Source organism: Anopheles arabiensis, chromosome 3 (assembly GCF_016920715.1).
Source record: "Anopheles arabiensis isolate DONGOLA chromosome 3, AaraD3, whole genome shotgun sequence".
NCBI classification, from domain to species: domain Eukaryota; kingdom Metazoa; phylum Arthropoda; class Insecta; order Diptera; family Culicidae; genus Anopheles; species Anopheles arabiensis.
This window is the reverse complement of record NC_053518.1, coordinates 91026703-91054009: the sequence shown is the minus strand read 5'-3', so window position 1 is coordinate 91054009 and position 27307 is coordinate 91026703. Positions and strand designations below refer to the sequence as shown.

The window sequence follows — 27307 nt, the reverse complement described above, 5'->3', positions numbered from 1 at the left end:
AAAAACCGTCAATCGGCTGGCGGGTGGTCGATTTTTGTCTTTTAATCACACTGCACACTTGCTAAACGTGGACCATTCTTGCGTTCGCTGTGCTTCGTGGCGTCGTTGGTGGGACTCTTACCGAATCTCTTATCACTTGGCCATTCTGCGACACACGAACGAAAAAAATCCACGTTGTTTCATGTGTGTGTGTGTGTAATGTAAACTGTAAACTGAACACAACTAAAACCACCCGAATGAATCGTAACCACCACTTTCGTACTCGCTAATACTCGCGAACCACACATCACCACAACTTTTCGGTGAGTCCACTACTTCCCTAAACAAACTCTAAACTTCGCTGGGTGAACGATGTTTCTTTTTTTCTTCTTTGGGATAATCTTGTTTATTCCTTTTCGGTTATTTCGTTACCGTTGTGTTTGTTTTGTTTTGGTTTGTTCGTTACTACGATACCTTTTCTTTACTACAACTACTTTTTCGTTGTAATGTTTCAACTTTTCGTCTTCTTGTCTTATTGTCTTCCACTCTCTCTCTCTCTCTCTCTCATCTCTTTGTACGTTCAGTTATTCGTTAGTTCACGTTTCTTTCATTCCTTACCATAGTTTGTTCTCTTCTGCTGCATTTCAACACTCTAGCTTCGCTTCTTTTCCTCGACTTCCTTTACTTTCGGTCGGATTGTTTCGCATCTTATGCTGCCATTTATTGTTGTTAGCTGAGTTGTTTTGCATCCACTCGTTTGCTGTGTTATATGCATTAGATTCTATTTTTACTTCTTTTTTGTCGTTCCATCGGTTTTACCATCGTTGATTAGTGGATCTATTGCGTTACATTTGTTTTTACTCCAATTTGTTTAAATCGGCAGATCCGTTTTGTTTTAAATTAGGGTGTTTTTTGCATGATTCCGTAGTTTAATATCTGTCTAGTAGAGAAACTATATTCAAATTCGATTTATTCTATGGAAAAACGTAAACGCACCTGCAAAAAATACACCACCTTATCTCACTCTTTGTAACAGTTCACCCCATTTCTTTCGTGCGCGCTCTTTCTCTCCGTCGTTTGTTTAAGAAGTCTCCGCACAAGCGATAATGCCATCTCCTATGCATTAATGAAATGTTCGTTTACTTATTCCTACGTCATCGCTATAATGGATCTTAGCCTCTTGGCCAGACGCGTCCTTGCCGACCTTTAATAGTCGCACCAGAGGTTGTCGTTTGACATACGACTTATGCATAGACTGGTCGAGGATTGGATCGATTCCTTACTCTCCCCCCCCCCTGCTTGCTCCCCGTCCAAGGCAATGACGTACGTCGGGACGATGAAATTATACCATCCACCGTCAAGGGTAATGAGCGCTTCGGTCTTAAGCGGGATCCAACTTGGGAGCTATTTATAGAAAGCTTTTCGTCCGTTTTTCCCTATCGCTGACGCGCGTCATGTGTCGTTACACAGTTACTGCCCAGCTTGGTGGTACACGTCTTGTCCAGCGTTTGCGATTCCATCGATGAGAGAGGGCGGCTCTGTGCATGTACGATTGAATAATGACACACAATTGAACGGTTTTTTTTTTTGTTTTATTTCGTTTAATTATGTTCCTGTGTACATATATTTGCATGGAAAATCGTTCCTCTGCATGCTTTAGGATGTTTAGCATCTGAATATATGATAGATCTCTTTCGTACCCTTTTCCTTATCCTGCTTTACCATTGAACTCCATCCAATCACCAAATAAGCGCGTTTACTCAAGTTCAAGTGTTTGTCACATGTACATTGAATGGAAAAAACGATACAAGTATGACACACCTAAGCTCGCTTACTTTGATTCCAATCATTTCCTATTTCTCTCTCTCTCTGTGAGGTTTGCATGTTTGAAACATCCTTCCAACATGCACAAATGCATCCACTCTGCACCTTGTACAAAGTAAAGTTCGTCCTTGTAACGACTAAACTTACATTCGTCGCCGAAAAAACCCCACAACCAACGCTTCGATGCGTGATTAGCCCCTGTGCGAGGAGGGCCCATTTCTCTTCCTTTATCCTCGTTTGAAGGAGGGAAGAAAGGATAATCGCTCTCGCGCACACAACGGTCATTAATAGACGCTTTTTTTCTTCCATCGTTACGGTGTCCGTTTTATCGTTTCCATTTCAAGTTATGCTTTCACTTATTGCGGTTTTGTGTGATTTGGTTTTTAATTTTTGTTCGTTTTTATTCCGCCTGCCTTCCAATTTGCTTCGAATCGAAACCAACCCCAAAACCCGCAAACACGACTTTAATTTGTCCTACCGTTTATTTCATGTTTTTTTTTTATTTATTTTCTTTTTTCTTTTCATGTTTCAACCATCATCCCTGTGTCTTCTCCCGCGTACCTACGTGTAAAATGTGTACCGACTTTTTGGCTTCGATCATGAATGTTCCCATCCTTCTGCTGGTGACCGTTGTTGTGTCCCGTTTGTGACAAACACATACTTACCCCTCTGCGTCACAATGCGCACTTCGAAATGTGCCCGTGCTTCTTCAACGCGTCGGCGAACCAATACCAATACTTTCCATGATGTTTTGGAAAATTACATTTTTCTACACTTTTCTCCCTTTTCTACTGTTTTCCCCCTAAAAAACACTGACACACTTGGTTGTTGTTCTGTGTGTTCCCAAACGTTTGCATGTGCGCTCGTGCGCCATCTCTTTCTCTCTCTCTCTCTGTCTCTCTCTCTTCGGCTGTGTATTTACATCCAACTCTCGAACCGCTCACAAATCCTTCCCTTTTCGTTGCAAATCATGCCAATCGATGGAATACATTCTTGCCCCCACATTCACTCCCTCCACCACTCAATCCACTCCTCCCTACAAAACCTCACCCCATCCACACCTTCACAATTGTTCAATTTTATTACATATCTTATATCTATATATATAAATATTCACACCTCAAATACACACACAAACACACCATCCTTACAACACAACGTTACACCTTCTTCAACACACACCTCTATACACACAGCATGGTGAATCGCAATAGTCTTACACCAGCCGTTAATTCTTCCAGACAACCGGTTGCATTTCCCAGGAATGTTCCATCGCGATCGACTTTCCATTCGGGTAAGTGTGTAGTGTGTAGTGTGTGGCATAGTTACAATCCAGCCCCTCCTCACAGGCTGCTACTATACCCCTTCCCCTTCCTTCCGTATCGATGTAGCTCCTTTGCATCTCTGTCCTCCAGCTGTGTTTCCTGCGCCTGTCTCTGTTGTTTTTCGATGGACCCTTTTTGTATGAAACCAACTAGTCAAAACCCCTCAAGATATGATGTTGCATATTTTTCCCATGTAGCGAATCTCTTTCCATGCATTTTATGAATCTACAGCTTTTTAAAGTGTTGTTTTTTAGCTACCACGTGGATGCGACTGTACTAGCATTTCATTTCTTCCAGTAATAATGATCAATTTTAAATCAATTTCATGTCGTTTCCGATCCTTTAAACCCCTTTCTTGAATAAAGACTTCTCTGTTGAGTATCGTAAAAGTCTAATTCCTGTTGAATATAGTAAACTACTGCTGTCGCTTTATTTATCAACTGTTAATAGTTAATTTCTAACTAGAATCTGAATACTGTACCTCGTCTATCTCTCATTTAAATGATTTTTGTGTAATTATCAGTTTAAAAACTTTTGTTATCTTAAGTTTTATTTCTCAACAAAAGTAAACAATCTTAACAAGCTATTGATTTTAAAAGGAATGGTAACACATGGCGGGTACAAAGAGGGCTTTAAATGCGCAAAGGAGTTTCTCCTGAAACGGGACGGGAGAACGATGGGAAGGGTGTTGTAGTAGCGTTCTAGTGGCCATTTTAAAGAACCATTTTTACTAACATGCATCTTTTACCCACTTTCATGTGCAACTATACCTGGATACGCAATAATGCAGGACAAACCAGAGCCCGAAACAGCACGGTATACGCCGGAACGGGCGGGAACGTCGGTGATTCGCCACACTCTGGCAAGACTTTCTTGCAAAGACTTACTACCAGATTTAGCAAACGGTAAGTACCCCCGTGTACCTGCGTTCTCTCTATTTTGCGTCTCTCCCTCTCTCTCTCTCTCTCTCTCTCCCCGCCCTTCTATCTCTCTCTTTCCCCCACTCTTTGTCTCTCTCTTTCTATCTCTCTGGTGCTCTCTTACCTCTGTGTGTATGTGTTTGTTTTTAAATCTCCCCTAATCTATCTTTCCTTTTCTGCCACCTGCACTTTCCTATTCCTTTTTTTCCTCAAAATATATTAAAAAACACAGTGTTTCGTTGTGTATCTCTTTCCTATTTCCTCTTAATAACCTCCCCCACCCCCTCTGGACACCTTTCTTTTTGCCCCACTGTCGCTTTTTGGCTTTTTGCTTTTCACTTTTCTAAATGTGTGTGTTTTTTTTGTTTGTGTGCCGAGTTTCCTTTTCTTTCATTTTATGTTCTTTGTGTTATCGTTTTTTTCTATGTTGAGTTGTTAATTTTTGTATAGTTAGTAGCGCTTCTAACGTTCCATTTCCCCCATTTGCATTTGTTCCTATTTAGTGTTTGTTTTCCTTTCGTTCTCTTTATTTTGTTTGTTGTTAGTGGTTTACGGGTGTGTAATCATGTTCCCTTAACAACTGTTCACGATTTCTTGTACAGAAAAGGTTTCTTGTTATTTCGTTTCGATACTTTAAACCTCGCAGCCAATCATGTCATCCTTTATTAACTTTCGTTGTTCATCTGTTGGTGTAAATGTATTGAAGTGATTATTTCGTGTAATTATTGTAGCTTTTTTGTATTGTATTTAATGAATAGTGTACTAATGCGTGTACTATTTACCATGCGACCGGTGCGAGATTAGCACACTAACAATTTATAAATTTTTATTTGTAAACCTGTTGTATACGTCTATCATGACGATCGTATTCTGCCGTGCGTTGTTTAATATGTCGTGCGTTGTGTCTTATTAAATTGTGCGGAAGTTTTGTGACCATGTTTTGTTTATCTTTTTTTTTCTTTTGTTTTATTGTTACTCTGGTACATCAGAAAATCAAAACCGACAGGGAAAACAGAATAGTATTGTTGTGCAAGTGCACCAGCCACTAAAGTCCTGCGTGTGCAAAACGTTAACATTCGTGCTCCAAACCAAACACAACATAGACCCCGTAGAATTTAGTTTCATGTTTAGTGATATTCTTTTATACTCTCTCTCTCTCTCTCTCTCTTTCTCACTCTTCTTCTCAAATTTATCCGTTTTTGTTTGTTCTGTTTGTGTTTTACCATCCTCCTCCTTCACTCTCTCTTTTTTCATCTTCAATCCCCACCCCGGGGTGAAGATTCCTGTTTACTTTTGTTTGTGTTTGTGTGTTTTCGTTTCGTTTTGTTTCCCTCGGGAAAAGCTCACATTATAATGCTATTTTTGTATTGTTTTTTTCTTCTTTCTTTTTTCCTCCATATTCACTCACTTGTTTTTCACCTTTTCAATGGCGAAACTGTGACACGGGTGTCTTTCTCTGTATGTGGTGTGCTTTCAAAATGCACAATAATACGGGTACTACTACTACTACTGCTACTACTACTACACAGCTTTAGGGCATTCCACTTCAAGGATACATCGGAAAAGGACTAAACCGTGCCTGTGTGAATGTGTCCGGGGGACAAATAAGATGGGGGAGGGGGAGAGTAGAGCATGAGGGTGGAAAACACGAAGGGTGGGTGTACCGGTCTGGTAAAGAAGACACGATGTTTGCGATTTTCGAGTAGTTTTTCCACGTCCGTTCAATTGAACACATAATAATAGTGAAGTAGTTTTGCTATGTTTTTCGGCTTTTGTATTTTTTAAAGATCGTTTCCCTCTTTGCACCGAAGAAGGTATTGTATACGAACAATGCTGCACAAGCACTTGCCGGAGTGCTGGCAGTCAATTAGCTATTAGTAAGGGCTAGACAACTGCAACCGAAAGCCAATGTTTGGGGGAGGGACATTGGCAAAAGCGGGATAGGTGTAAAAAAAAGGACAAAAGTGTGGAAAAAGAGGGGAAATAGTAAGCAAAAGACAACGTAGTAATGTTTTATGAATCAAGTGTAACTTGTTGTTGGTAGAGCGTTGTAGAGATACACCAAAATCGGTTTTGGTAAATTGATGATAAGAAGCTTTATTGATTAAGCAGCTAGTAGAGGGAAAGGGGAAAGGGTGCACAAAGACAGATGAGGGATGAGCAGGATAGGCAGAAATGTACAGCCAACTAAACAACTAAACGAGCATAAACCTAGGAAGAGTTAGCGAAAATTAAAAATCGTCAATAAAACGTTTACAAGACATAAACAAACAAACAAACAAACGAACGTAAGAAACAAATTGAAGCTATCAACGATCAATCATAGATAAGCTCGTTTTTTCTTCTTTTTCTCTTTCTGCTCGGACTACATACCCAGACACAAGTGGTCAATTGATACTTCTTCTCCTGCCCCATTACCTTCTTGCTCCATTTCTTGTGTCCTTTTCGGTCCTGTTCGGTAACACTGTTTCGCAATTGTTGCACGTGTACGTGTGAAGTAAGCTAACATTCTTTGTTTTTTATTATTTTCCCCTCCTCAATTACTTCTTCATTTGATTAAACACGAGGTGATTTTCCAAACTTACGCCTTTTCCCCCATTTTCCAGTGCGCAGCATAGCGCGCAACATTTCATCATTCATCTTCTGCTGCCAATGTTTCTTGTTATTGCGCGGCTGCTGTGTAACTTGTTTGTGTATGTGTGTCTGTGTGTGTGTGTGTTGTGCTATGTCCTTTTATCGTGTATCTCATGCATACATTAACCTGCTTGCATCGTAATCGGGCGCTTATACATCACTTACTTCTTGTACTTCTTGTCACTTCAAGTGGCAGTTGCTGTAACAGAACGACCATCCATAGCACAATTGGACTACATTTGCAATCTTCCATTTTCGGACACCTTATTATTTTTACGACAACCCTTTCAAATGATTTTTGCGTTGCCAGTTTTTAATATTTCATTCCTTTTTTTGTTTTACTTTCATTTTTATGTTCAGTTTTACTAATGATGTTTGAGTTTGTTTGTTATGTTTCCTTTTTTTACATTATTTAAAACATTTTTTAGTTAACATTAATTACATTATAAAGAAACAAAACGAATTTGCATGTGTTGTTGTTGATTAAGATGCATTAATATGTTTAGGAATTATAGTTTTTGTTTGGATTATTATCTTTAGAAGAAAGTGGTAGTTCCTTAAATGCATTTGATGTTGCTTTGTACGTTCGAGGGAAGTGTAAAAGTTGATAGTCAGTACAGATAATTTAAATAATTAGTTATTGTAGGCAAGCAAATTAGGTTGTGTTATTTTTTATGAAATAAATATTAAAATGAAAATAATTACCATTTCATTGAACGGGCTCTCGTAACACAGTCAAAATTCTAATGAAAAACAAATACAAATATTAAACATACATATGGAAAATTGCATAGTATTTCCTCGTTAGAATGTTGCTCCTCGTACACTCTTTGGCCACATTGTGCATCGCGCTAGTCGTCTCCTTCGTCACACTCTTCCCAACCAACAATCTTCTTGAAAGCTAGCAAAAAAACCTTTTTAAAATGATTTTGTTACGCCGATTGCATAGCTTGAGGGGCGCAACTTGTTCGCTGGGGGAACTAAATCTTAAAGTCATGATTTTGGCATTTCTCCATTTCTTTTTCTCATTTTTGCTCGCTCTTTTTTGTCCAACTATCGTGCTACCATCATCGAGTTTTATATGCTCCATCTTTATTTGCAGCAATGTTGTACCTTTATTGCAAGTTGGCTCAAGTTGGCTCCAATTGTCATAGAGTAAGGGGCTATCTATAGTTAATGATAGCCGCTTAGTTGTTTTTAATCGTAATGTGTATATCAAAATCATAGTTGACAGTAAGGTTGGAAGGTTGCAAACGGAAGAGTAACTATCGCTCATATATCGCCTCTGCCGGAGATAGAATCCTTGTTCGATACAGTCAAAATTCTCCATACTTTCTCGTACTTTGCTACATAATACATACACACACACACACACACACACACACACACACATCACGTCGGTTTTGTGCCATCATACAAAAACCACCCCAAAAACCCACACACCACCTTACGCCGCCACCCATTTCCAGCGCCGCCTCTCCAAATGTCCAGCCTCTCCCGTTTCTTCAGACGCCCCCTCTGCCCTACCCTACCAGCTAGCCCCCTCCTCCGTTCTTTACCTTGATTTTACTACACAATCAACAAAATACGATAAAAAGCGCAGTGTGTGTTTGTTTCAAAAAGTTTAAATACTATTTGTTTCTTTCTCTCTTCTCTTCCACACTCTCTCTCTCACTCTCTGTCTCCGTTTCTCTCTCTCTATCTCTCTCTCTCTTTGTCTTCTACTTTCTCTACTTCTAGGCTCAATCAGTAGAGACTGAGATTGTGTGTGTTGTAATTAGAGGAAAGGGCAGATACAGAGTACACAGATTGACGGTTTTTTGGTTTTTTTGAGGAAGATTTGCAAAAACGAGAAAAAAAAAACTAATACAAACACAATGTGTGCCACAGCATTAGAAGCAACATATAAGCAAAGGCAAAAGTTAATCCAATAGATCAAATCTGGAAGGAATGTTGAAAGAACAGGGTTGTTTGAAGATTGATAGAACAAGCAAGATACAGAGCTATGGAGGAGATTGTATAGAAGAGAAGAGCATTGGTGGCTGCGAACTAAATTTGAATTTTGTACATTTTTTGGCAAAACAAAAGAGCACCAACAACACACAGGCGAGCCATAATTTGCACACATTGAAAGCATTATACCGTTTGATGGCACACAGAGAGAATTAGCATTAAACACCACGCCTTTGTCATCCGGATTGCATATCTTTAGGCGTTTTCATTTCGTGTGAGGATGTTGCAAGCATGCTAAGAGAGTTCGATAGTTCTGTATGCAATCTGTGTATCGTATTGCGCCCGTACGTACGCATGCCATGCTGTGTTGATGGGGCTTAATGGACACATGTTTGAAAGCCATTTAGGACTCGTTACTCGTTACTCCACAATCATTCCAAGCAATCAACAGGCATCAAGGCATTAGTGTGTGAGTGTTTGTGTGTATAGTCTGTAAGGGCACGGGACAGAAACACTTCAACTTGCAGTTTGCATGCTGTGTGCAGCAGGAGGAGAGGGATCCTCCAGCGCGTGGCCGCGGAGAGGGGAGAGCGGGAGTGGCCCCAACTCCTGCTCCTTCTCCTACTCCTCTCCCTTCGCTCTACTACTCAGATTTCCCGTTTGGCGTTAAACGACTGACCTCTTGAGAGATGTGCACGTGATTCTTAGCTGTGTAGCTGTGTAGTTTTAATCCTAGTTTATTCCATTTTGTTGTACATACACGCGTAGTTGAACGAACGTTGGTTAAAAATCCATCTCGACCCAAACGAGTCAACGCAGGAGGAGGAAGAGGAGTGGTGTTGAGCACACGCCAACGGAGGAGGAGTTGTTCTGTTGTACAGTAAGGATGTTGGCTTATGGAGGAAGTCGTTTCCTCATACTCCTCCAGTAAGCGTTTTGCGACTCACCATACGCACACACATACACACTTACTGTCTGATGTTTGACTATTCTCTCAGCGCGTCCCCCTGCCCAGCTTCTGTAGTATGCTGCGTAGTGCGTAGGTAGTCTCCTCCTAACTGGTTTTGCGCGAAAATTGTTTCCCTTTTTATCTTTGTGTTGCCTGTTCAACACTGCATCGTTTTGTAACGATTCCGTATGTTCGTTACATTTACAATACAATTCCTTTCCCCACACAACACTTTCCCTTTTACTGCATTAGTTTCTTTATCTTGTTTTTTTTTTATTTATTCACTTTTTTTTTAACTATGTTTTCCAATTAAATTATCTTCTTTAGTAATTGCATCGTTTTGTTTTATTTTTTCATTTGTCTTTTTTTACTACTTTTCCTTTTGTTTTCTTTTCCATTTACACATACTGCATTCGCATTGTACTTTTTTTGTTTTTCTTTCTCTTTTTCCTGTTTTATTCTTATAATTTCTCATCTGGTTTTAATTGTAGGTGTTTTTGTTACAAATTTATATACATATAAATCATAAACATGTATTAGTTTTGCCAAACACTTTTTCTTGCATCATTTTTCTTCCACCTACCCCGCGACTCCCCTCCCCCTTCCAACCCCTCCCCCTTCTTCACCAGTACAAACGCCCCGTTTTGCGCGCTCATTTATTTGTTGTCGGTTGTTTCTATCTTCTACTTTTTTTTTCTTTCTCTCTTTCTCTCTTTCCCTTTTTTTATAGTTTCAAAATTAAAAATAATCGCGAACCAGACGGTGAGCTAAATGCACGCGTGTAACACAGAAAGGAGTGAAGAAGTGTGCCCAACTCCTTCTTCTTCTTCTTCTCCTATCTTCCATAAGAAGCACACACACACAATACAGCAATAATGCATACATACAACACCATCCGTGCACACACAATAGTCACAGTCACACGCTCACAAAACCTGAAGAACAAACCTGTTCTGCCTGTTAGAGTATATATAGGGTCGCGAGCAGAGAGCACTCGTTATATGCTAATTATATTGCTCATCACCTCCCAAACAACAACAGCAACAACAACTGCAACCCCGCGTCTCTCGTGCGTATGTGTGCGTATGTGTGTGTATTTTATGATGATGACTGCAATTGGATGTTTGATTGTAATAATAGATAGCGTTAGCGAGTCTGGGTTAAGCAGCAGAGCAGCTCAGAGTGTAACGCACACCATCATTGTCATCATCATCATCATCATCATTACCATCATCCTGATCTTCGTCAGCTCGTCATGCAAATCAAAGATTAATTGCAGGAGGTTTCAGCGCACAAAATTCGTCCAGTTTTCTTAATTTGAATGCTTCTTCAACGCATCATTTGGCTCGATCGTTTGCTTTTCTTTTTAATACGCCGTCCCGAGCGTGTAGGTGGAATAGGTGTTAATTTATTCTTTAGCTTCGCCTAGCAAGTGTAGATTAGTTAGTACAAATCCCGGACCAAGAAGGGAAGGAAGTTAGTACGATAAGAATGTATGAAGGTCGTAACGAATTTGTAGCTTTCGTTCTAGTTTCGTTTTTAAATTAAACATTCATTGCTAAATTTAGAAACAATTCCAGAAAATGCCTTAATTTTCCACCAAGCAAAAACGTAGGGTCTACTTGCTTTTCTAAGTATAGTAAAAATCAGTATAAGCCTTATAGTAGCCTTTCTAGTAGTTTTCTAGTTTTAGTAACACAGCTCCACAAGCAAAGTATTAGCTATTGGCAATTCGACATAGCAATCCCTCCTCTTTCCTTCATTGGAATGTTCTCTACTCTACTCCTTTGCATGATGAGGTGTATGATGTGTGTGCGCGTCTGTGTCTGAGCTGCAAACCCCCAGACCCTTACCAATGTGTGCAGCAAAGCGAGTGAGTGACAAAATCTGTATAAAAAGCAGTTCATTAACAGTTAGCAATTGTTTTAGAGGAGAAAATACTGTAAAGAAAAGAAAGAAAGCTCATCAGAAGCAAATAAGACACAGTCTCTGATAGACAGACAAATTCACACCGGCGACAACAGGATATAGTTCAGACGTATATGAGACCCCACACCACAGTGTAGTGGCTGAGAGGGAAACGGATGATGATGTGGAACAAAAGCCCTCCTCCTTCAACACACGCTCCTCCTCCTCGTCGTTTAGATAATGCGGATAAAAGAAAGAACTATTGTTTGTTTGTTTTCTTCTCTCTTTTATAAGACATACTATTAGTAAAACATTGAAGGTGAAGAAAAACCCGCACACACAAACACACATACAAAAACACCCACATAATATACCTACTGTACCGCAACATTTTAGCAATAAATATTAAAATGAAGAAAAAAAAACAATTAAAACAGTTCAGAAAACCTGAAAAACTGTACATGGGTCGGCTTCGTATTTGCTTCATTCGTTGGTTCGCCTGGCGGCTCTGAAGAGAAAAGCGCCCTCGTCGTTCATTTTTAGGAAAAATATCCACTCGTCCTGGAGAAGAAACCCCCATGGACCCGACCCCCTCTGCCTGAAATGAAAGGACATGTGTTTCTTCTTTACATTAAGATTATTATTTCCTACGACAAAAAACGCATTAACAACACACGATCACACGGTGCAATTTAATGTTAATACTTGTGCTTGTTGCACTTGTGCATAAGGAAATGGGTCCTTTGAATCAATACCAAGGTGTATAGATCTGCAATCGGTAGCGTATGAATTACATTTTGGTAGATCGTTTATTAGATTTGTAAATTTCCCCATTTTTCGTAGTAAATATCCGTAACAAAACTTTTGATTTAGAAAAAAAGCTCCCAAAAATCCCACCCGGAACTCTATACACCTTGGTTGAGAGATATCGAACGTGTCCAAGCTTTTCTGTGTATAATTAAGTTACCAATAACGACGCGCACATGTCAATCGATCGAGCAAAGGAGGCTTTGACTTGTTTGATGTTGTTGTCTCCGGTTTATTCTAACACTGGTTATATCCTGGTGTGGTTTTTTCGTTGGTTTTGTTGTTTGCTTTATTATACTTTTCGGTTTTTTTTCTCTGCTTTTTAACAAAATCGTTTTAAATCGTTTCACACTCGTTTGTTTCTGTTTGTTATAGGTTATTGCTGTAAAATTGGCTAAAATATTATTAACAGATGGTACTTGTCACTCTTCCACATACCACCACCACCACCACATCATGCGCGCACGTAGTAATATCCCTCTTTAGCTACCACCGTGTGCTAATATTTTTCCTGCCCTGCCCCTTTAACTTACCATACTTAAAGCGACTACTTTCATTCAACAACAATCCTTTTAATTTAGCTCGAAACAAGCAAACAAAAGCCCTTTTCCATTTTCTTCCTCCACCGTTAACCACCAGCCCACTCTCCCCCACAGAAACGCAAAATATTTACCCCCCTTTTTCTCTCTACAATGTGTCTGTGTGTGTGTGTTTGTGTGTGCTCTGTATACACCGAGCATGGCTGCTGTGCGCATCATCGCCCATGTGTGTGTGTTTTGTCGTCGTGCATGTTGCGCATGGCTCTGCTGTGTGTTGTGGTTTGTACACGAACGCGCGCGCACGCACACGCACACTGATTCGCGAAACCCGCTGATCCGGACTAGTGTTTTGATTTATTAAAAATTGTGTTTTTTTTTATTTCATCTTTTTTTCTGTAATTTTGTTTTCTTCCTTTTATATATGTATTTCTGCTCCGTGTTTTGTATTCATCGGAATGCCCGAAACGCAGGGACAATTTGCGGCTGCCATCCGAAAGGTGTATAGCTGAATAAGTTTTTTTTCTTCATTTACTCTTTCTCTCTTCCCTACTCTGTTTATGCACTCTGTCTTTCTTTCTTGTTTTCATTTCTTTTCTAAGTTTTCTTTCGTAGTTTTATTGTTTTATTATTTTCCTTTCGTTGATTTGTTTCCCATTTCCTTCTGTTGTATGCTGATGCAACCTTTTTATTTATTTTTATTGTTTCTTTTTCTCTCTTTCTTTATATCTTATTCCCACTTCTTACTCTAATATACCTTTTCGTTGAATATTAACTTTCCTGTTAGCACTTCTTTTCTTTTACTTTTCCGTTCTGTTAACAAAACCACCTCACCCACACACTCACCTACACCGTCTTCTCACCATCTTCTCTGTCGTTTGGTTTTGATTTTGTTTTATTCTCCTGTTTACTTTTTTTAGGCCCAACGATGGCCAAGCAAATACTTCAACAAGTACAGCTAGGTAAATATATATCTCCATAATTAGTTGTTCTTCTCCCTACTCTCTCTCTCTTTCTCTCACTCTCACTTTCTCACGATATCTTTCAATGATCGAAGCAAAGCAACAAACAAAATTTTAAATTATCAAACCAATTTTTAAATAAAACGGAAACAAACAAAGTGTGTAGTGGTATACCGTTATAGTTAAGCGAAAGACACTGGCGTTTATCTGCGTTTTTTTATGTTTCAAACAGTGAACGGCTGTCGATTTCGTGTTAAGTTGCATAGACGTTCGTGATTTCTCCCCAGTTTGAGGACTTCCTTTTTCTCCACAATCTAGTACTCTGAGGGACATTGTGTTGTGTTTTACGTTGGTAGTAGTAGGCTGTGTTTATGTACGCATGCTTAGCGTCCGTAAGTAACGTCCCGACGAACAAGGGACAGCAGGCAAACAGGAAAAGGAAAAAATAATTTTAAAGTGCCTAAACTTTCATAGCAAAATTATGTGTTACCTGTTGTTACCACATTCGTTTGCCATGTTCTTCGTTGATTTGCTACCGTAATTTCTTACATATTTTAGTACCTTTTTGTGTGTGTGTTTATGCGTTTTGTTGGTTGTACGTGTGTCTCCACATTCCATAATGCACCGGTTTTTTTTTGTGTTAAATGTGTCCTTTTTATGTACATTTTTTCATTTTTCTACACCACCACCACCCAAAATGTGCTCTTTGTTTGTTGTAACGTTTTCTTTTTGTTTTTGTTTCCTTTTATGTTTCATTTGTTTTGTGATTTGTAAAGCAAACATCATTTCAAAGTGCGGGAAATCCCAACAGATTCCAACAGATTGTGGGTAGTTGGGTGGGGGTTTTGTCCCCTTCTAAAAACCATTTTGTCCTCCCACTACCACCTCCCGATAAATGAAGAAATGTTCAGTTTGTTGTCTTTGGTTTCGAACGAGATGAAATGAACACTAAAGCAGTATGAATAATGTGTATTTTTATTCTTTCTTTTCTCTCTCTCTGCAATCTCTTCTCTTTCTCTCTTCTTTCGACACAAAAATAACATTTAAAATTAACAACAAAACAATCCTTTTCGAAAACGCTCCACTTCGTACGTCCGTGTGTGTGTATGTGTGTCTTTGTATGCGCGCGCGTATGTGTGTGTGTCCCTCCATGCAGTACGAACACGGAGGAACCGGTAAAGCCACGTGTACTGCGCTTCACCTGGTCGATGAAGACAACCTCCCCCCGGCTGCCGGACGAAATCATGGCCGAAATCCGGTCCGTGCTGGACAAGAACAATTGTGATTATGAGCAGCGAGAACGGTAAGCTTTTCTAACCCTCCTAAGAAGTTAGTAAAATATACAATTTAATGTGTGTTTAATGTTGTACCATTCTCCTGTAAAGATTCGTGCTGCTGTGCGTACACGGCGACCCGAACACCGACTCGCTAGTGCAGTGGGAAATTGAGGTCTGCAAGCTGCCCCGGCTATCGCTGAATGGTGTCCGGTTTAAGAGAATATCGGGTAAGTCGGGCAAATGAATAAGGAGCTGATTGATCGTTACTAATTTTAACACTTCCCACATAGGCACCAGCATCGGCTTCAAGAACATTGCGTCGAAGATCGCGTACGATCTACGTCTGTGACTCGATACAAAATCGGAAGAGTATCACTCGGTCGGGAGCGATACGACCCAGGACGATGGCGACGACGGTGGCGACGACGACGATGGGACAGCTAGCGGTGGTGGTGGTGGTCTAACGGAAGCGGAATCAGAATCGGAACAGAAGCGCAGCAATCATCATCATCATGCACGGAAAGAGGGGGGTAACGGCGGGGACGGCAGCGTGGAACCGGTGGACCCGTTCGTCCCGGGCGGCAGTGTCCGGATGCGGTCGAAAACACCCTCGGCGGCAGGTGCCACCGGCGGTGGCAGCAAACGCTGGTCGCTGGTCGTGGTCGATGGGCGTTCGTCGTTGCGACGCAAGGAGAAGGAAAGGATCAGCAGCCACCATCAGCAGTCGCTACCGCGCCAGCGAAAGGAAAAGATGAAAGAGGAAGACACTGGGCCTACGACGACGACGACGCCATCCCGAACCGAGACTGTTGCTACTACTTCCGGTAATGAAGGAGGAGGAGAGGGAGAAGGCAGTGGTGATGGGGGTGGTGGTGGTGGTGGTGGTGGTGGCAGCACCGGCACCGGATGTCAACCCGCCGGCTACAACAGCCTCTTCGCCTCGCTGCTGCGTACCACCACGCTGTGAGCTGTAAAGAGAAGCTGAAACAAACAAACGCAAAACAACCACCACCAACCTACTACTACTGACTGTTAGTTAAATCAATTATAGTTGTACACACACACACAGACACCACTTCACACCGACCTATCTTTATAACCTAACCTACCTACCAACCTACCTGCTGTTGGCGTGTACTGAGTACTGTGTGTCGGCAAAGCGCGCAACGACGCAGCAGAGAATCACTGTTGCGCATACGCATACCGCGCATACCGCACTGTTACGCACCAGGATAAGAAAATGCGCGTAGCAGCGCAGAAGAGGGACGCACAGGAGGAAGCGGAAATTGCTGCTGGAAAACAAAACGCCCGGAAAACATAAAACATAAAATTGCCTTCATCCTCAGAGGCGCCCAGATGCGAAGGGACAACCTTTTTGAAGAGATAGAGAGAGACACTCACCCCTAGAAAGGCAACTACAGGCCACAACTATCCCCCTCCCCTCCCTTCGTAAAAGTAATTCACAGAATTTAAGCATAGAAAAAGTGAAGCAGAAGAAACATGTGAACAAACTGATAGTATTCGCTGATAAAATATCGTCGTAAATTGTTACATGTAGTAGGGGGTGGGGTACAGTGAGATAGAAGGAAGACATTGACATTGGATCTTACTACTACCACCGTTGTGTCTGGAAGAAGAGGGGTAAAGGTGGCGCCACACTTACTGTGCGTGCTGCGCTATTTTATTCGCGCGACTGTGTGTAGGCAAGCGTGTTCCGCGGGGTGTATTGTGACCCTCCCCCTCGGCCGAAAAGACCGTGACTGATTTTACTAGCCGACACTAGAGAGACACACACACAGACATACACACAAAACGGAGAATAAGGGAAGCGAAACAAACGCGCCTGTGTGTGTGCAGTACTGTTTAAGCAAATCTTCTATAACCCGACTCCCCTTTCTCAGCATTTTATATATCACGTGCCCGTTTTTTCTCGCGCATGGTCTTTAGTAATTATTGCACTGCGATAAAGCATAGAAGAAGCAAGAGAAGAAAAAAAACACAAAAAAGAGGATAAAAAAGAAGCACATTTACAACAATCACACATAAACACACACACACCTTCCCGTTGCCGTTGTTGTTGTTATTGATGTTGTGTCGGTTCTTAGCCGGTCGCGCTTCCTATATTACAGCAATCCTAGTAGCCGTAGCAACAGCAGCAGCAACAGCTGTGTGTGTGCCTCTGCGAACAAGCAACCACGTGGGTGATGCGCTGTACGCAAAAGGAGGGCGCGCGCGCACACACACGTGCGCAATGTAAAGTGTTGTGGACAGACCGCTGCCTCATCCTGAGGGCATTCATTTGTGCGGACACAACATAAAGTAAAGCTGGGTGGTGGTACCGTCATATAAATATTTCCTGTTTTCGATCGGTAGCGAAATGATATGAAATTATTAAGCTGATGTGGGGTGGGCTTTGGTGTGAGAGGTTGAGAGTGACACACAATTGTATAGAGAAACGTTTAATCTCGTTGCCTCATTGTGTTGTGTTTGTGTACACACCTTTTGAACACACGCATCATAAACACATTATCCTATCCCCTTTGCATTCGCTCCGGTGTCCGGTGTTTTTTTCCACTGTGCTGTGCGTCATGTCATTTTCTTCCGATACAATTCCAGTAGTATAGGAAGGAAGAGAGGGAGGGAGAAACTGAAGAAGAAAAAAACTTAAAAAATGGTTTCTATACTGCTACTATAGGCCATTCAGCGCTTTTAGTACGTCCCCTGTGCTGTCACCTGAAGAATGTAGACACGTACCCTCAAGGCTCTCGGCATAAAGTACGCGCCGCACCACACGCTTTATTCTCTCCACCATCATCCCGTTTTATATATTGTGTATAAGGACAGAAAACCCTACTCCACCCTCCCTTCCTCCCTCCCGCTAATTATACATAATATTACTATTATGCAATATAAAGTAATAGCCGTTCGATCGTGTGTTTGTAATAAGTGTGTGTGTGTGTGCGTGTGGTGTAGAAGCTTAAACGTCGAGACAACAAAAAAACCCCTCGATCCCCCTGATATCGACGATCGTTTAACAGTCGCGAAGAGGAAAGGGGGAAGAAGAAAATGAACAAAGGTTTAAAAACAAAACAGTAAATCCACTAAACGAAACGATACGGGGTGTGCACATCCCCCTTTTCCTTCGTATGTTCCCGTTTTCTTATCCGATCTGCTAGAGATGTGCTTGCTGCTACCTACATTTTGAGTGTGTAAGTTCGAGCAGATGATCGCTCGATATCCTGAAAGTGCAACAATTATTTATTACGTTCGGGACAGGTGAACTAAAGCTGACACAAAAACACGGACGAGAAAGGATTACAAAAGTAGTAGTAGTAGTAGTAAAACAAAAAAGGGTAAAATGCTGCTGCTGCGGCGCCGTGTCGTGTCCACGTTTTGATTGCACAGGAAAGGGAGGAATAGTGGGGAGGGAAGGAGAGAGATGAAAACAAAACAATGAACAAACGTTTGAAGAAAGTTGAAAAAAAGAGAAACAAACGTTAAAGTGGTGTGTGGATGAAGTACTACGTAGTAGATCGCCTGGTGTGGCACCCGAAAGGAGAGCCGCAATGATGGCGCATTATGAAAAGGCTAATTAAATATTATTTCTATTACGCAGAGCCGAGCACGCATCGAGCATGTGTGTGTGTGTGGGTGAGTGAATGTGTGGGCGCGCACCCCCACATAAACAAACGAGAAATTGAAAGAAAGTATATATTGCTAGTTATTTGTTAGAGTAAATTGAAGAAAGAGAGAGAGAGAGAGAAAAAAACAAGTACAGAGCAAAATGAAGATGGAAAAGAAGAAAAAAGAAAAAAAGAACAGAAAAGAAAACTAAGAAAAGAGAAGAAAAGAGAAGAAGCAAATACAAGAAGGGAAAACAATGCTAAGAGGAGAAAGTCAGAAGCAGTAAGTAATATTAATACACAACTATCGATAAGAGCAACTTTACGAGCATTAGGAGAGAAAGAGGAAGGAGAAGCAGCAGCAACAGCAGCAGCAGCAGAGAATAACCAAAATTTACCGCATACACACACACACACACACACACACACATCCATACAATTGTAAACACACTAAAAAAAAAATGTGCGTACACTCACAACACCTACATACATACCATGCGAACGTAAAGAACAGATCGATAAGCATACAAGCATATTGAAAGGAAGATGAAAAAAAGTTCATTCATAACACAAACGCAAACCTTCACTAGTACGTGCTCTGAGTATATAATGATAAGTAGTTACATCCCCGTTGTTACAAGTGTATGTCAGAAGAAGCCAACATATACAGCATGCAAGTGAAAGCAGCAGGTACACACAAGAAATCATACAAGAGAAGAAAAGGAGGTTTTGTTCTTCCCCATTTAGCTAGAGCAAGGGGCGAAGTGAACATGTGGTGAAACACCCCTAGTAAGAGAGGAGAGAGCGTGCGCGTTGGTAGTAGTAGTACATCGTTACTAGGAGACGATCGCGCATCGCATCACGATCATCAACCATCATTATCGTCATCGTACACACTCCGGCTGCATCAAAGCAAGCGCGTATAACACAATACTGTCTCTCCCCCTCATGTGTTTTGTCCCATCAAGGAGAAAGAAAAAAAAGAAGAAGGTAAAGCATCCTCTCACACACAAGATACATACATCCAGCAAAACCACCCTACACACTCACACAAACAAAAACATACATGCATCGTTTTCTAGCTTAGTAAGGTTGAACAGAATTAGAAACATTAATAATAGAATGGAGAAAAATAAAAAAACTGCAAAAAATGATATCCCCCCAAAAAATACATTGGTTTAAATGCTGTTTATTGTGTAGTTTGTGGAAAGAAAATGTAATATTTGTCGGTAATTTATTGCCACCCCCGATTCCACGCCTGGACCTGATACTAAACCTATACAAAATCCTTGAAGTGATCCAGCATCCAAACCGATCTTCAAACTGATTCCGAACCAAAACGTTTTTTTCGAATCCTCCAACTGATGCTACTGTGCCAACTAGTCGACGAGGATACGAACAAGACCAGGTACAAAGTTTATACAAAAAAAAACTGTTCCGCGAGGACGATTGCGGGCATAAATAAAACTCCCAAAATTAATTTCTTCTGTGAGATGAATATCACACCTAGCATATGAACATGCACAACCCATAGTGCCATTTTCCACATTCAACTGTCAGTTTTTGAGTTGTCAAAGTGTCAAACTGTTGTGCTGTCAAATGTTGCTGATCCAACCCGCCGGGAACGATTATTGCCGTTTTCTGTCTTGTCTTCCCCCGCCAACCACACACACACACACACACACTGTAACACCAGTCGAACCTGCGTCACCATCTCCAACACTAATCTGCACCACACCATCGCCGCAATTCGGTGGCCCCGCAGAGTGAAACATACGGAACAGCGGCTGTATGAGCACCGATTCTTCCCAAGAGAACGACAGACCCTTCCGGCCGGAAGATTATTTCCCCCCGTCCCCCTGTGCCCCCGCAGTCACCAGAGGTAGGTCAGTGTCACCAGACGGGTGGTGGGTGTTCCGTATGGCAGGAAAGTGTTCGCGATCGGTGGATAGAGAAAAAAAAACCCCACACACAGGCACACGCACACATACACACACGCGCGGGGTACAAAACAGCAGTGAAACGTCGCACTGACAGTGCCAACAGGCAGCAGGCTGGGACAGGACGGGTGATTGTTTTTCTCCCCTACATGGCACACTGGGCTTGACCACCGTGTGGCAAAAGTTGCGAGCATCCCTCCCCGCGGGAACCGAAACAAGCATCCGCGGAACACGGAACACCGTCGTGGCCCTCCCGGGGCACCTGTAGTGGGAAGGGGAATTTCGGTCGTGCCGTGCCGTGCCGTGTATGTGTGTATGTGCGACAGTTCCCGATTTTTCCCTTTCATTTTTCGCCGTCACCGTGAGAGCGCACACACGGGGAACTACCTGTCTCGATTCGCTTGTGTGCGTGTGTGTCGTGCATACACACCGAGACGTGCGTGCGTGTTCGACTGTCCCTCCCGCAAACCCGCGCGGGCACATTGGCAAAGAACTGCATTCGTGTCACGGTTACGGTACGATCCGCGGGTCTCCGTCTAATCCTCCAGTACGCACACGCACACACACAGACAGACATCCACTACAGGAACCGTCCGTCCACCAGCGGGATCATAATTCCGTACGAAGCAAGAAGTTTGGCAGGTTTTGGGGGGTGGGCAAAGAGGTGAGCATAACAGTGCGTGGAAGTGGTGGTCGTGGTGAGGGAAAACGGCCCCGTGTACGGGTTTTTTTTTATCTTCCTGTCTCCCCACTGCTTTCGCTCCGTGGACATACCTATACACACACGCACACATGTAAGTGCACACGTGTGTATATCTTCTTTCCTTCCCCCCGTACACTTTCCCTTTATCTTTTTGTGCCAAAAAAACAGGTGTGTGTGTGTGTGGGAGAGAACAGAAGTTATACCCCCTCTCCCTCCCCCTCTCTTTCCACATTCCACACAGTTACAATTTACCAACCAGTAACAACAACAACAGTGCAATTCAGTGCAACTCGCGTGTATGTGTGCGTGTATCAGTGTGTGTGTTTGCCTGCGTGTGCCCTACGGAAGGTAAATAAATGGCAGCTGTTTCGGTTTACGATATGGGTTGAGATCGGAGGAAGAATCTGGACCTCAACCTTCCCCCGCGATTTCCGGCTCAGGCCCGTACGGCAAGGATCCGGAAAGCAGTGACCAAATGTCAAATTGTGTGCCAAAACAACCCCCTCCCCTCCCTCATCCCTCTATATCCCTGATTGCTGCTCGGTTGCTACAGGTTGTTGCTGACGTTTCTAACTCGTTCCTCGTGTTTTGTTTTCCCTGATTCTGCTCCGCTGTCTCCGTAGTAGGCTGGTTGGATGCCATCAAACACCACCCCGAACCCACCACAGCATCCGCCCGACCGTGTGTGTGAAGACTTGAAACCATCGCTCCCCACCCCTTCACAGCCAGTTCCACCGTCACACAACCGGAGAAAGGAGAGTGAAATCCGGGAGTGAGCGAGACGCAACACGCAGTGTGTGTAAGTGAGTGAGTGATCGCCCGAGAAGTGGACCGACCGATCGACCGACCACCAGCCGCCAGTCTCAGTGTGCTGCACGTTCCTGGTGCGACTTTGGATGGAACGTGCAACCCATCACGAAACTGAGAATCACTGAACAAGGGACAACGTGTGGAAGCTCTTGCGTGGTGTGTGATTAGCGGAGAGAATGATTCTACGAAGCGTACGGCTCCATTCAGCGTAGAAGTTCCGGTTCCTGGTGTGTCATCCCCCTCCCCGCCCGCACCCCCTTCTCTGTCTCACACGCCGAATCACGCGCCGCGCGATGGACAATCGGCTCAACATTGGGTCGGAGGTGCGTGAGCTCAAGCTCGGCTCGACCTTCTCCAACGCCGGACCGTCGAACCAGTTTCACACGATAAAATGTAAGTAGCCAGAGAGGGGAGGGAACTCACCAAAGCACGCTGACGTCGACAGAACTAAATGGCTGCTTCTTCTGCTTCTTTCCCACTCCCGCAGATGATTTCAAACCGGCTAGCGTCGACGTGAACAAACCGGCGGTGCTGGAAATTAGTGCCAACAAGCAGGTCACCGTTACCGTGCCGCACCTGGGTAAATAAAATGGGGCCTAATGCTTTCTGCTTCAAGTGCCGTTCTTCATCTTTCTCGTTTTTTCCCCTCCCATTTCCCGCCAGATGGTTCCGGTGTGCCGAATACCGTCTTCAAGGGCAACCAGCGCGACTACTCGCGGAAGGACTGCGTGCTCATACTGAACCGGGCGACCGGGGAGATAACGCTCGAGCAGCTCAACAGCAGCATCGTGGTGAAGAAGACGAGGTAAGACGGTCAAACCATGAGGGGGGGATGAAACAGAAACGACATTAATCCCGCAATTTCATCCCAACCAACACGCAGGATCGAAAACAAGGCACCGAATCCACCGCCGCCCACACTGCCAACGATCAAGGTCGAAAACAACACCGCACGCCAGAGCTCCAAGACGAAGATTACGACCGGCGTGCGGAAGAATGCGCCGATCAGCTTCATGCCAAAGCACTCGCCACTGCAGGGTTCGCCGTCCTATCCGCACCGGAGTCCCCAGTCGGCCCCGGCGTAAGTAGAGCTTTTCCGAGAACGCGCGCACAAACACCACACCGTACACTAATCTTGCCCCATGACTCTCTCTCTCTCTCTCATTACCTTCCCCACGACAGCTGGAACGCCAACAATACTCAACAAACCTTGCCAAGTATTCCGATGATCGGGCTGGACGATGGGCTGGATTTCGGTACCGTGGCACCGCCGCCGCCGTCCTCCTCGTCCTCCTCCTCCTCCGCCTCTGCCAATGCGTCGTCGGGTGCGAGCATGAACAATCATCTGAACAACAACCTCGGCGGCAATTCCAACTCGAACCACGGCAGCAGTAGCAACAACCACCACCAGCATCAGCAGCAGCAGCAGCAGCACCATAACCAACATAGTAACAATAGCAGTAGCAGTAGTAGTAGTAGCAGCAGCAGTAGTAGTAGCAATGTCGGCAACAATCACAGCGGCAGCAATAGCGGTGGCTACCTTAATCACGGTTCGACACAGAACAACAACAGCAGCAACAACAACAACAACAATCACCATGGCAGTAGCAGTGGTAACAACCACCACCATCACAGTAACCATCTCAGCGTACCGTCGTACGGTGGGCAAGGTGGGGGACGGAACCATCTACACAGCGAACCGTCGTTGCCACCCAGCGTGGAAGTGAGTTTGCCGCCCGATCGGGAACTGTTGGCGCCCCCGGTCGCCCTGACCGGCATCGGTGTTGGAGCGACGAGCGTTAGTAGCCAGAAAAGCCTCCTCCTCCGCCGTTTGCTGACCCTGGTGTACTAATTGCTTCTTTCTTTGGTTTGCTTACAGGATCCGGAAATGATGACATCCTCGGAGTCGGACGGTTCGGACGATTCGGACTCGAGCAGCAGCGACCAGGAATCGGACAGCTCGACCGAGGACAACAACGATTCGCCAGTGAAGGGTAGGTATCATGGTAGTGTTGTGTGGCTTCCAATCCATGACTTTCACTCACAACACATTTGCTTCTTGCCATCTCCACAGAGTCCATTTTTGATCCACGGCCCGACCCGACGGTTGCCGTCACGGCCGCCGCAGTAGATCTGAGCAAGGACCTTTGCCTGTCCTCCAACTCCGATTCGGACGACTAAAGCCTGACGAGAAACTCACAGCACAGTCACACACACACGCGTACGGTCAGCAGATGGGCGTTTGAGATGAAAGGAACGAGCGGGCTAAGAGGAAAACGAGGAAACGAGAAAATTTGGCTACCGCAACGAGCGCAAAGAAGAGAAACGAGAGACAGAAAGTAATAGATGTTAAAAGTTATGTAAAGTTTTTTTTTGTTTTAAGGTATTTTGTTTTGGCTTCTCTGTTTTGTTAGTGTTTTTCTGCGGGGAGGAGGGGGGGATGATGGAGACCCCAAATTCCCCCCTCTCCCCACCTTCATTAGGAAAATTATTTATATTTATACATTGTGCTCAAGCTCGCCTCACAAAGGGAAGCGGCGTTGCTGCTACAGGGAGAATGGTTAAATGGGGGCATTTGAGCGATCGTTTCCCGTTGTTCGGGCATGATTGCAGAATGTGTGTACCATTTTACACCCTTGGTATGTCTTTTTAAAGGTAAAAGGACAAGGACCTCTCCTGCCAAGCGCGCATCGCTTCCTTCTCTACAAAAAGAAAAGAAAAAAGGCGGAAGCCAAGACACCAACACCAAGACGAGCGAGTGGGGTGGCATAAATATTAGCAGATAATTAGTCAATCAGTGTGTGTGTGTGTGTCGGTGTGTGCGTGTGTTAGTGAAGATTAAAAGCGAAACTTCACACCGCAAAGGCAAACGGGAACAGGAATGTTATGCTCTAGCTTTGTTTTTTGTTTTGTTTACAGTTGTTTCGCTACGACTTAGTTACACATTTTACAGTTTTTTTTTTTTCTCTCTCGTGCTTCTATTATTATTCTTGTTAGTGTGTGTGTGTGTGCTATTGAAAACAGAAAACGTTAAACAAATTGAAATTGGAAAAGAGGGAAACGAAAACGACTGAGCGGACAGTGCGAACGCCCGTGGCGCCACAGTGGACCGCGATCGCCTTACAGAGACAGAGAGAGAAATGGAGAGAACGAGAGAAGGTCCTGGTGGTTATTTTTTTACGACACAAAAGATGAAGAAGTAAAAGACATGAAGTTTGCCGATGGGGTGGTGGCGCAGGAGGCTCTCTGAACAAGACTGTTACCAAGCAGCAGAGCCTGACACGTACGAGAAGAGCAGGGGCAGCAGCAAGGGGCAAGTTTCCGACAAAATCCGAATCACACTGCTGCTTCGGCTGCTTCTTTTTTTTTGTAAATAATTAACTGAATCTTTCCATTAGTCCTCTCCCACCGTTGGGCCATGGTGGTTAACGCAATGTTGTGTGGGGAGGCGTGTGAAGCCTTAACCTAGCCATTAGAGAAAGAGAGAGAGAAAGATACATAGAGCGAGAATGGAACGAGGGAGGGTCGTACAGGACACAGAGGACACAAAGAGCTGAGTATAGTAGGGAAAGTAGAGAGGAGGAAGGATGGAAAACAAAACGGAACGAAAAACACCAGAGACGCGGGAAAACGCGGGAACAGAAAGCACCAACTGTGTGTGTGTATGTGACACCACCCGATAATGTAGTAGGAGCAGAGGAGTAAGTGAACAAAGCGAGAACAGCTGGATCTGGCAGAGTGTGGCACACGCGCACACACAAGTGTGGAATGCTGTTGTGTGGGATACACTCTACACAGCCTGTAATTACAAAACAAACAAAAAAAAAACTACAGATAAACGTGTTAATGATGCAAAACAAAATGAAAAAAACGACATTGTTTTTGGGTCAATTGTTCATCATGCTGACAGAACGAATGAGGAATATTATCCTCAACTCCCGAAATTTGATACACCTGAGCCTGACCCCTTATCGCCTGGTCTTTCATAATTATAAACCCTTACTTCCTCGAGAGTCATTCTTGTGAGCGCGAACGCTCTTTAAGCAAACTTAACACCAATCGCAATCGCAATCACTCAACCAACGATAATGCGCCTAGTAATGCCACACCGTTTGCGTTCCTCCCGAGACACCTTCATTCTATACACGTGCGCACGTGCTCACGCGTGTCACACCGAACGCGGTAGGGACATGGAACCAAATGGAATCATTTTCCGATACTATTATAGCGCCTATTACGAGAGCATTCTTCTTCCGGTGGTCTATTGGACGGTGGATTGACGCTCAAACAAACACGTATCAATTTACATCGAGCACACACTCTACACTGGCCAGTGGTCCCCCGCCCGGCTTAGATGGGTCTTTATAACGGTCTCACCTTTCAAACGGGCGGGTCAATAGCACATGTGAACCACGTGTGTGTGTCGTGCGTAAGGGAGAGTGCGACTATGCTTTTCGGGAGTTCTTTCTGCTGCTCTGCGGTGTGGTGTAGCATTAGGCGAAGGCCCATCGAAATGGGTTCTTGAATATGCTGTTTGCCATAAGATCACGTCACTAACCCACATTTGTGAAGAATGCAGAATAGAGCCTTAGATTCATCAAGACTTTTCCAGGTTGTGCTGTTCATATAGTATGTTCTTCAGCTTAGTATCTTCCCAAAATGCTCTCTGAAGACTTCCAACACATACCGTAGGATCAATCAACCTTCAGTAATCTTCAATCTTTGGTTAGAAAACAACCTCTCCTCATTCCAGCCCAAGAATCCCTCTGGACATATCAACACAAACAATGTTGACCTTTTCCATAATCAAATCCCAACAGTGACACTGCGGAGACCCGCGCGGGGTTGAATGTTAAATATTTATATCATGCTCTGCTCCTCACATGTGTGTGTCTCCAGCTACCTTAGATACATTCCCTAATTCCTCTTCATCAGTCGAATCTATCCGCACAAGAGAGCCTTCTGAATAAACCATCGTTTAGGCTGAGCGTCATTGAAACGCAAACACAACAAAAGTACACTCAATCTTTGATTCTGGGATTGTTGTTCAATTTTAGACACACATCATCCCTCCTTCTCACTCTCCATCCCTTGGTCACAGCATGAATAAATCCAGCATTCGTCAGCCAGTTTGTGCAGCCCTCAATTGGACAACAA

The 27307-nt window shown here is 43.5% G+C and overlaps 3 protein-coding genes across 25 annotated transcripts in view; all 3 read left to right on the top strand.

Annotated features, from left to right (window-relative positions):
• Positions 1–18835, top strand: part of LOC120900454 (MAP/microtubule affinity-regulating kinase 3) — a 59891-nt gene extending 41056 nt beyond the window's left edge. For 9 of the 17 annotated variants that reach the window (XM_040307465.1, XM_040307463.1, XM_040307468.1 and 6 more), the window contains 7 exons: positions 3000–3097; positions 3919–4033; positions 13309–13335; positions 13756–13797; positions 14954–15100; positions 15183–15301; positions 15365–18835. In XM_040307465.1, the coding sequence (XP_040163399.1) occupies positions 3000–3097; positions 3919–4033; positions 13309–13335; positions 13756–13797; positions 14954–15100; positions 15183–15301; positions 15365–15423 (607 nt within the window). In that variant the 3' untranslated portion in view covers positions 15424–18835. Of the gene's footprint in view, positions 1–563; positions 1815–2999; positions 3098–3918; positions 4034–5577; positions 6333–8422; positions 10012–10314; positions 11953–13308; positions 13336–13755; positions 13798–14953; positions 15101–15182; positions 15302–15364 lie in introns of those variants that run through there. The other 8 variants (XM_040307473.1, XM_040307480.1, XM_040307469.1 and 5 more) reach the window with 7 other exon arrangements.
• On the top strand, positions 15667–16041 carry LOC120901239 (short stature homeobox protein 2-like). Its single transcript, XM_040308941.1, has one exon. It carries the CDS (start codon positions 15667–15669, stop codon positions 16039–16041), a length of 375 nt encoding a protein of 124 aa, XP_040164875.1.
• Positions 18836–20348: 1513 nt separating the features above from the next.
• Positions 20349–26012, top strand: LOC120900455 (ell-associated factor Eaf-like). 7 transcript variants are annotated; one of them, XM_040307482.1, is made up of 9 exons: positions 20632–21301; positions 21582–21688; positions 21964–22543; positions 22638–22730; positions 22814–22955; positions 23034–23231; positions 23333–23948; positions 24030–24144; positions 24225–24339. In XM_040307482.1, the coding sequence occupies exons 3-9, from the start codon at positions 22444–22446 to the stop codon at positions 24329–24331; spliced, it is 1371 nt and encodes a 456-aa protein (XP_040163416.1). In that variant the 5' UTR covers positions 20632–21301; positions 21582–21688; positions 21964–22443; the 3' UTR covers positions 24332–24339. The 7 variants fall into 7 exon arrangements, with proteins under 7 accessions (XP_040163418.1, XP_040163419.1, XP_040163417.1 ...); XM_040307484.1 differs by lacking the exons at positions 20632–21301; positions 21582–21688 and adding an exon at positions 20349–20579 and having other exon boundaries at positions 21967–22543; XM_040307485.1 differs by lacking the exons at positions 20632–21301; positions 21582–21688 and adding an exon at positions 20349–20583 and having other exon boundaries at positions 21967–22543.
• The last annotated feature ends 1295 nt before the right edge of the window (positions 26013–27307 follow it).